The sequence below is a fragment of the Athene cunicularia genome (assembly GCF_003259725.1).
Source record: "Athene cunicularia isolate RWA chromosome 10 unlocalized genomic scaffold, athCun1 chr10_part1, whole genome shotgun sequence".
Lineage (NCBI taxonomy): Eukaryota > Metazoa > Chordata > Aves > Strigiformes > Strigidae > Athene > Athene cunicularia.
In genome coordinates, this window is record NW_020799112.1 from 735,543 (window position 1) to 744,848 (window position 9,306).

Consider the following 9,306-nt stretch of genomic DNA (forward strand, 5'->3'; position numbering starts at 1 on the left):
GCCGCCCGCTCGGGGCTTCTCCTCCTCCCGCCGCCGCTTCCCGCCGCGATGTTCCGGGGCCACCGCGCCTGGTTCTCGCAGAGCGTCAGCCCGGGCCCGCGGGAGCTGTGGGGTGAGGCTGTGGGGCAGGGAGCGGACAGACGCCCTCGGCGGGGCTGAGCCGCAGCACGGCCCCGGCACCCGGCAGCGGGGCCCAGCAATGGCGGCACAGCCCCGCCACCCCTCAGCGGGGCAGAGCACGGGTCTGGCAGCCCCCCGCCCCAAGCTGGGGCAGGCCACGGTGCCCCCGCGCTTGGGAAAAGCCCGGAAAAGTCCTCAGTGAGGCAGTGGGAGGCCCACAGCCACGGGGGGCCCATCCCAGCTCCCACCTCAGGGCCGTCCCCATCCCCGGCCACCCAGAGGTGGGGACCCGGTGGGGCACCGACCTTCCTCCTCACCCCGCTCTTCCCCCCGCAGCAGCCGGCGGCGGGGCGCTGGCCCACTGGCGGGACGCCAGCTACCTCTTCAGCAGCGATGCCGCCCACCCGGACACCCGCAGGTGGGCCTCGTCCCCCAGCCATCGACCCTCCCGTCACCCCCACACCGGCAGCGCCCGCCGTGCCTCAGAGGCACCTGCAGCCGTGTTTCACGCTCGCGTTGAGCCCTCTTCACGCGATGGCTGCAGAGAGCGGAAGATCAGTGATGGCATAGATAACAGTTTTAATGTATTTAATGTATTTAACGGATGCCAATATCCTTTAAGAGGCAAGGTGGTGCTTTTAAAGTGCCTGGGTACAGGTCTGCTGGGGTTTTACTGCTTAGTGGAGTCTGAAAACTTACACCAAAGGTAAACTGTAGCTAGACAAAACAGAAAACGGCTGCAAAAAACATCCACATTGGCTTAAGTCTGATGTAAATTAAACTAATTGCACTGTATTTCTTGCTACCTTTAAATTGATCTACTGGAAAACTCAGGGTCTAAAATAGAGGTAACACCATCCCCAAGGAAGGAATCGGATGCTAAAAAGTCAACACGAGTTAACTCTGAAAGCAAGCATGGAGGTAAAAACGATTGGAAAAGGGCTGAAATTGCTATTTTCCTTCTGCTTGCTTAATGTAAAAAATTTCACAGCTCTCAAGAACAAATATAAGGAAAAGCTATTCAGGGTCTTCCTCCAGCTAGTGAATATATATAGTCAATGTCATGTAAATGTATTTAGGTGAAAGGGAACAGCAATGTTTTCTCACAATGCTCTGCAGCAGGTTTTGCTAGGCTGAACTAAGCAGCTTCTTTTAACACGATTGCTTAAAACTGGCTTAGATTTTTTGTAATCCTTCAGCCACCCACTCCAGCTGTGGAAGAGGAATCCCAAGAAACTTGTAGTAACAACCTTCTTTCCGCCATAGCATCCTGCTGGACTGGGTTGTTCCCCCAGGGGAAATTACATATATAAAATATACATATATTCAATGTTCTGGGAAAAATGCAGTCATCCATACCCTGAAACCTGGCAAACAATATTTAATTCCCCTCTAAGAAGGATGGTGAGTGCTTGAGCATCCTCTACCCACCCTTCCTTGCTCAGTTGTCATGATGCTGGTTTGGGCACCACACCATGAGCCTGAGCAGGGACCAGCGGGGTTAAGAATAAATAAATAAAAATCACGTTTTCCTCCTCCCTGAAGAACCTGCCTCATCTTGAGAGCAGAGGGCACAGCGGTGCCATTTAGTCCCTAAAAATGTGTTTTTACCTGGTGACTAGTGTTCTTCCTCTGGGCTGTTCTCAGGAGGTGCCAGCAGCCAGGACCATAGCAGGACATTGCTTGTAGAGTCTCATAGTTAGAAAATTAGGGAAAATTAGGTGCTTCTAGCAAAAACATTGCAGCAGGCCGGTTTTAATGACAATACACCTCTACATTATTTTTTTTGGGGGGGTTACCTTTGGAAACCAGCTGTCTTTTTCATTTCCAGAATACACGAGAGCCTTGATTACTTGGAGGGCAGAGCTACCGTCTTTCACTCCTGTTACCTCTCTGCGTGGGCGAGCACTAATGCAGGAGTGAAGCCATCGGTGTTTCTGGGCCACTTCGTCCTGCCACCTGCTTGCTTGCAAGAAGGTCAGGGGGAAAAAAAAACCCATTGGTTTTGCTCCCCTAGTGGTTCTTCCATGAGTGTAGCCTTTTTGGGTGCAAACCAGAACCTCCTGCTCTAGGTGGAGGGAAGTTCCTTCTGCTGGGAGCAATTCTTCCTCCCCAGAGGCAGAGGATGCTCCATCTATTATATTCTCCATCTATTAACATAAAATTGTAGAATCGCAGAATGGTTTGGGTTGGAAGGGATCTTAAAGATCATCCAGTCCCACCCCCCTGCCATGGGCAGGGACACCTTCCACCAGCCCAGGTTGCTCAAAGACCCGTCCAACCTGGCCTTGAACCCTGCCAGGGAGGGGACAGCCACTACTTCTCTGGGCACAGGGAAGAATTTCTTCCTTATATCTAACCTGGGTCTATCCTCTTTCAGTTTGAAACTGTTGCCCCTCATCCCTCATAGACTCCCTGATGCAGAGTCCCTCCCAGCTTTCCTGTAGCCCCTTTAAGTCCTGGGAGGCACTATAAGGTCTCCCTGGAGCCTTCTCCAGCTGAACACCCCCAACTCTCTCAGCCTGTCCCCATAAAGGAGGTGCTCCAGTCCCCTGATTGTCTTCGTGGCTTCCTCTGGCCCCGCTTGAGCAGGTCCGTGTCCTTCTGATGTTGGTGCCCCCAGAGCTGGACCCAGCACTGCGGGGGGTTCTCACCAGAGCAGAGTAGAGAGGGAGAATCCATCCCCTGTACCTGCTGCCCACACTGCTCTGGGTGCAGCCCAGGGTACCGTTGGCTTTCTGGGCTGAGTGCACATTGCTGGCTCACAGTCAGTTTTCCACCCACTGATTCCCCCAAGTCCTTCTCCCTGGGGCTGCTCTCAATCCACTCATGGCCCAGCCTGGATTGTGCTTGGGATTGCCCCGACCCATGGGCAGGACCTTGCACTTGGCCTTGCTGAACTCCATGAGGTTTGCACGTCCCACCTCTCCAGCCTGCCCAGGTCCTTCTGGATGGATCCCTTCCCTCCAGCGTGTCACCCCACCACACAGCTCGGTGGTGTTGGTGAACCAGCTGAGGGTGCCTCGACCCTACTGTCCATGTCACCAACAAAGATGTTAAACAGCACCAGACCCCACCCCAGCCGCTGAGAAGGCCACTCATCACCGCTCTCCACCCGGACATGGAGCCCTCACACTGCATTAGTGAGCTCCTGACAGGGCCCCGTGTCCACCTGCGAAGGGCAGGGGCTTGCACAGGCACTGACTGCTGCACAGTCTTCACCATTTGATGCTCTCTCAGTCATTTATTTTTTTTGTTCATGGCAGAAATCAGAAGGAAAATCGGTAGTTTTATTTGGGAGCAGGCGGGTGATTCACTTGCAGAACAGGTAAGATGAAAAATTTATACTACAAGAGGTGTAGCTTAAAAAAAATACTGGTTGTATGAACTTCAGGGGGCCTGGTTTTCATCCCAGACCCTCAGCCCAAATATGGGATTAAATCTTCTTGTGGTTGCTGTGCTGTGTGTCACTCCCAGTGTGACACCCCAGGGGGACAGCACTGGGTTGAGTGTGACATTCAGGGGGGATTTTCTCCCTCCCTCAGACAGATGTCATCTCCCTGGCACATCCTTCTGGGGATGCAGATTGCCAAAGCCTGAGCTCAGACATTTTGTGTGGCATTTTCCTTCCTCATGTAGCTCTGAGACACTGCCCGCTCTCTTCCCAAAACAATTTCTTGCTACTTTTGAAGTGAAAATGGGATTAGATTTAGAATTGTATTCTAAATTATGCTTGAAATTGCAAATCCTAAAAATACCGTTCTCTTGGACCACATTTCCAGAGTTTTATCTCAACTCTGTGTTTATACTCGCAGCCCAACAAAAATCTGACGGATGAACCGGAGGTGGTGAGCAAAGGCTGTGAGGACGAAGCGGAGGAGGATGTGCTAGACCTGGCTGAAAGGTATTTCTCTGACCTTGCTGGTAGGATTTGAACATGTCCCCTAAATTTCAAAGAGATCCCCAAAGCACAGGAAATAACACACAGGTATTTTTCCCCCCTGATACAGCAGCGAAGGAGAAACAGGCTCTAGAGCACCTGCCCAGGGGGAATTTCCATACCGTGCCCTCCAGGAATACCCGATGAATAACATGGTGACAGGTAACGTTTGGGGTTGGTAGATTTTTAAGGAGTGGAAAATATTCCTGAAAACGATTGCGGATGAAGCAGGCACCCACCATGTGCTCCTCGCTTTCTCTTGGTACTTAGAGCAGCGGAAACGCTGAGGGTGCGACTGGAATTGCTCCCTTCCTTCCGCACGCTGTGCTTCCCGTTGTCCTGGTGTGGCGGGAAGAGGGCAGCTCCCCCAGGTGAGACCCTCACTTGCTCTTCGCAGGCTACCCCTCTGCTCGCGACATGAAGAAATATGCCGGGGAGCTCCGTGATTTCATCCCCGGCACCTCAGGCTACACCGCGTATTGGATTCAGAATGAAATCAACATTTACCCCAATGCAAAGACTAGAATGAAGAGAAAATTTTAAGTTAACAGGTGGCTGCTCGCATCAACCACTTAAATAAGAGCTGCCAGAGTGCTATCGGTTGTGTTTGAAAACCCAGTCCTGTAGTTAAGATGCTGGGATGCCTCTTTGCTCGTGCTCTTCTACAGTTTGATGGTTATTTTACCCGTCAGTTGGCGTTCTCCTCGTGTTTTAGTTAAATAGTGCAGAGATTGGTGGTACTGAGCTGCAAATTCTCTTAAAATCTCCACGGTACGTGGGGGATTTATAAATTATCTCTGCTTAGCTTATCCTGACAGCAGCTCAGCCTGTTCAGTGTATAGTTAAATACTTGGCTATGTTTACTCTAAATATCTTCTTTAAAAAAACTACTTAAAACAAATTTCACATCAAACTTAAATATAGACATTTTTCCCCAAAACACAAATCCTTTTGTCTTTTTCTTTGTTCCCAGGGTGGGGGTTTTAAAGTGTGGCTGTGAGCAGCAGCTGCCCTCAGGGGGACACAGCCAGGTCTCCCTGCAGGGAGCAGTCCCCTCACGCACAGCCACTCCCACCCGCGGTACATGCTCACCAGTGGGACCTGGGTGGGACCCAGAGCCTCTACATAGAAGTTTTGGGAGCTGAACCCCAAAACTCTTCCATGCCTGTTGCGCCCTGGGGAAATTGCTGGGTGGAGCATCCTGCTGGGGGAAGGACAGCATAAGCCTCACCAGGGCCTGTCTCCACGTGGGAACCTCCACCCCCACATACAGCTCAGCCCAGCTCACTCCCCTCATACAAAGAAAACCAGTGACAAGACTTTCCTTTCATTTAAGCACTTAAAAGATACCAACATGGTTACAAAAAGCAACTTTCATTCTGGCTCAGCACGGCCCCCCCAGCTACCCGCTTGGAGGAGGCACTGGAATGCGCCAAGGAGCCACCACCCTTGTCCTCCCCCACTGCCCTGGCAACAGGAGAGCCTGTAAAACAACAGCTTTACCCCCCGAACAGCCAGGACAGAACTCAAAAAGATGCCAGCAAGGTGAAGGTGTTGAGTCCTCCTCACCCTCTGAAGCCTCAGACACCTGTACCCAGGCTGCAGCACCTGAGGATCCCCCCCCTCCTCCTCCCTGGTGACACAAGCTTCCAAAGACCAGGCATTCTGAGGTGGTTTCCCATTTATTGGAAAAGTGACACACCGCGACCGACTCAGAGCGCTCCTCGAGGCGTTTTGAAGTTCATCCCCACCGTGGGCTGTGTCACCTGCAGGTTGGACAGGCTGCCGAAATCCTGGAAAACAGCGCGGGGTGGGGATAGGTGACACTGCCCTGCACCGCCGAGGGCGGGGGAACCTCCTCCCGGGGGCAGCGTCAGGCGCAGGCAGATACCAGGGTGGATTCCTGGCTCCAGAAAGAAGGGGAGACCACCACCCTGCCCCAGACAGTGGCTCATCGGCCTCTGCATGGGCGAACTCACTCTCACCTCCGCACAGCGATCAGCACCCCAGGGTGCTGTGGGAGGAGTGGAGGGCTCCTGCCTAGCAGGGTGCCGGGCAAGGCCGCTGTGCTGAGCCCCTCCCAAGTGCCATACGGGACTGAAGCTGCCCGCAGGCCCCAGAGCAGAGGGACCCCCACCACTGGCCCAAGCCTTCAGCTGCCACCATCGAGCCCCTTGGGGCAGGTGCTAGGGCCATGCCACCAGCCTGGCAGGGTCAACGGGGGCAGGGGACGGCTGGGGCCACTCACCAGGAGCTTCAGCATTTCCTTTGTGTCTGGGTCCACCTCGATGATCTCCTGGTCGAGGGCAGAGACCTGGGGACGGAGGAGAGACAGACGCAGACTGATGAGGCCCCGCAGCGACATTCCTGCTGCCACCACGGTGTCCCCGCATGCCTGCTCCCATCCCATCCTGTCCCACCACAACCAAGGTCTCGCTGCCCCTTGTGGGGAAGGGCTCTGGCAACAGTGAGCCGGGAGGACCCGATGGAGACCAGCCCTCCAGCCAAAACACCACATGGGGAGAAGAGCTCGTTTTAGGGGAAGTCTTTGGAAACCTGAGGACTAACCAGGTCCATGCCAAGGCTGCAGAGAGGAGCCAGGGATGGGTCCAGAACGGCACTGACCCGGTGGTCACCACCAATGCTCACGACGACTCAAGTCCCCGAGGCTGGAGCCCGACAGCAAACTGAGCAACTGCCTGTGCTGTGCCACCCCCAGGACCTGAGGTCTCCTGCTCTTCAATCCCAGAGCCGCCCCCTCCAACTCTCTCTGGACCCCAAACCTTGATCTCCATGTGCTTCCTTCCCCAAGAGGCTACATCACACTAGTATTTTTATAAGGAACCACAAATAATGCAGGTTTAGCTGGCACTGAATCAACAGCTATGGCACGGATGCTCCTTCCCTGCCTGGGGTCCCTCCAGGGGTGGCCTCTCCCACCAGCGCCACTCCATCCTGCCTCCAAAACTCAGCTAGAAGGTCACTACGTAAAACACACACACACAGTTGCTCAAGCTCGTTCCTGTAAGCCCCCAACACCGGCCTTGTGGGTCAGCACTGTGCCAACACCTGAAATCTGGGGCGCTGAAGCATCCGGAGAGGATCTGCATGGAGCTGCACATCATTTCAAACTGTCGGGAGTGACAGAGTCAAATCAAGCCCCGGTCTCTCGTGGAAAGCCGTGTCACCTCACCCTAGGCTACCAAACCAAGGAGCCAAAGCAGGGAGCAGACTCCCAAGGCAGATCCCCAAGTTGGGGGGGACAGCACCACCTCACCTTACCGCACTGTCACGGTTCCTGGGACATCCTACCATTGTAACTCTTCCTCCCACATCATCAGTGAAATAACTTTCATGTAACCAAGCCATCGACAATTTGGAAGAGTGGAGGTAACAGAACCGAGTGGTTTTTGTCCAGTACAGAAACCAGCAGCTCTACCAGAAGCTGATCACAGAGATCTAGATGAGGGGCAAGATGCATCGTGTCTGAAGGCCACAGGGTTTGGGAGCGACAGGACCGAGCCCATCAAACATGGGAAAGGCTTTCTGAGCTCCTTTCCCTGCATCATCAACAACCGGGTGAGACCTCAACCCCATGCGAATGCAGGTTTAAGGCAAGAGGGGGTTTCACCAGTTCCCTCTCTTCAGCAACATCTGCTTTACAGCAGGTTTTAAGCCACTCTGCGGATCTAGCTGTGCACTGCTGCGGCACTGCCGCCCACGCCGAGGCTGTGCTGGGGAAGGCCTGACCTTCACAAACAAGGCCAGCACAAAGCTCTGCCACCCCCCACCGCCTGCCATCGTCAGAGCCCAGGGTGGCTGCAGCCACTTACAGCACCCTTGCTCAAGCTCCTGATTCTCCAGGGTGGATCATAGGAGAATCAACTCTCTAGCAAGCCAGCTGTGTCCTTCACACCACAGCAGAGCCAGGAGCAGGCCAGCCCTGGCTTTAGGCTCTGGTCCCAAGGCTGAGCCATGCAGGAGCACCTGCAGAGCTGGCTGGAGCCAGGCTGCCCTGCTGGCACCCAGAGCTGCTGCTCACACTGCAACGCAAACCCAGTAGCAGACTGGGTCAGCAAGAGACACTCGCCTCGCTCACTGGCTTCCAAATTTAGCTGCGCTTTAGGGAATGGGAGCAGGCTAGACCCAGTTTGGTCTAGAAGAAACAGCCCTGAGAGAGAAGTGCAGTCAGCAAACAGGGAGGGCAATGAAAGGCAGGGAGAGGAGCTCCTGAGAAGCACAGGTTGAGGCCTGGAGGCAACTGTGCTTATCAACCATGTCCCTGCTGGGATCAGGGCACAGACATGCTCCTGCCACACACCAGCTCAAGCACTCAGACACCTCTGGGAGTTACTTTAACCCATTAAGGCTCAAGGATAAAGCCAAAAGGACAAAACATTATTTAGAAGAAAAAAACATATAAGGATACTGCTAGTTTGTGCTGAAGGACAACTGTATGAGCAGCTCTTCTTCCAAACCTTGGGCTGCAGAAGAACCTCTGTCAGTAGGGGTATGACAGCTCCCTCCAGCACTCTTCCTGAGCAGGCAGGGCTGTGCCCTGCAGCCCCCCACACCACAGCTCAACCATGGTCCCCAGAAACACAGCAAGACACCAGGAACCACAGAGACGGCGCAAGACCCAAACTTACAATCAAGTCTGAGAGGTGGTCAGAGCCAGAGCTGAACCCACTGGTGTCCGAGTCCGAGGGGCTGCTGGAACGGGAGTCCAGGAGGGAGCGGGAGTCCAGGCGGGAGTTCCTCAGGGTCGGTGTGGAAAACTTTTCTGACAGGTCTGAACCAATGGGGTCTAGAGGTAGGAAACCCAGCGGGGGCTTCCCCAGGACATTTCCAAGAGGGTTACTCAGCATGCTGAGAACTGCAATAGAGAAAGAGCCTGTCAGTACTGCAGCATGACACACCTCCTTCCCTCCCAGCTCTCACAGCAAAGACCCAGGAGGGTACTGTTAGCCCACAAACGGCTTGTCTGGGAGGTGGCATGTCTGGCAGGTACCAACCCTCCGCACAGCTCCAGAAAGGCTGCATGCTCTTTGCCATCAGTTGCAGCTCAGTGCCACACAGCTGGAGCCAATGGCAGCAACCTAGTGTGGCCAACAAACACCAGGGTGGGTTCCTCTCCCAAGGCTGAGATCAGCCAGAAGAGCCCACTTCACCTGGGAGCAGAACTGGAGACCCCACATGCTGGTTACAGACCCTATACAGGTGTTCCAGACAGGCCCCCCCCCCCC

At 54.2% G+C, this 9,306-nt stretch overlaps 1 protein-coding gene and 1 non-coding gene across 2 annotated transcripts; one reads left to right on the top strand and one right to left on the bottom strand.

Moving 5' to 3' along the window:
* The first annotated feature begins 48 nt into the window (after positions 1-48).
* On the top strand, positions 49-4,861 carry TERB2 (telomere repeat binding bouquet formation protein 2). The gene is made up of 7 exons (XM_026856252.1): positions 49-112; positions 457-538; positions 1,952-2,097; positions 3,387-3,448; positions 3,936-4,024; positions 4,131-4,222; positions 4,458-4,861. The coding sequence occupies exons 1-7, from the start codon at positions 49-51 to the stop codon at positions 4,601-4,603; spliced, it is 681 nt and encodes a 226-aa protein (XP_026712053.1). The 3' UTR covers positions 4,604-4,861.
* A 2,682-nt stretch (positions 4,862-7,543) lies between these two features.
* LOC113484225 lies at positions 7,544-7,669 on the bottom strand. Its single transcript, XR_003399180.1, has one exon. It is a non-coding gene; the product is annotated as a small nucleolar RNA SNORA71 (small nucleolar RNA).
* Positions 7,670-9,306: the final 1,637 nt, after the last annotated feature.

Coding starts and splice junctions, on each gene's coding strand:
- TERB2 (XM_026856252.1), top strand. CDS start 49: ATGTTCCGGGGCCACCGCGCCTGGTTCTCGCAGAGCGTCAGCCCGGGC. Junction 2,098..3,386: donor ACCTGCTTGCTTGCAAGAAG/GTCAGGGGGAAA, acceptor TGTTCATGGCAG/AAATCAGAAGGAAAATCGGT. Junction 4,025..4,130: donor GTGCTAGACCTGGCTGAAAG/GTATTTCTCTGA, acceptor CCCCTGATACAG/CAGCGAAGGAGAAACAGGCT.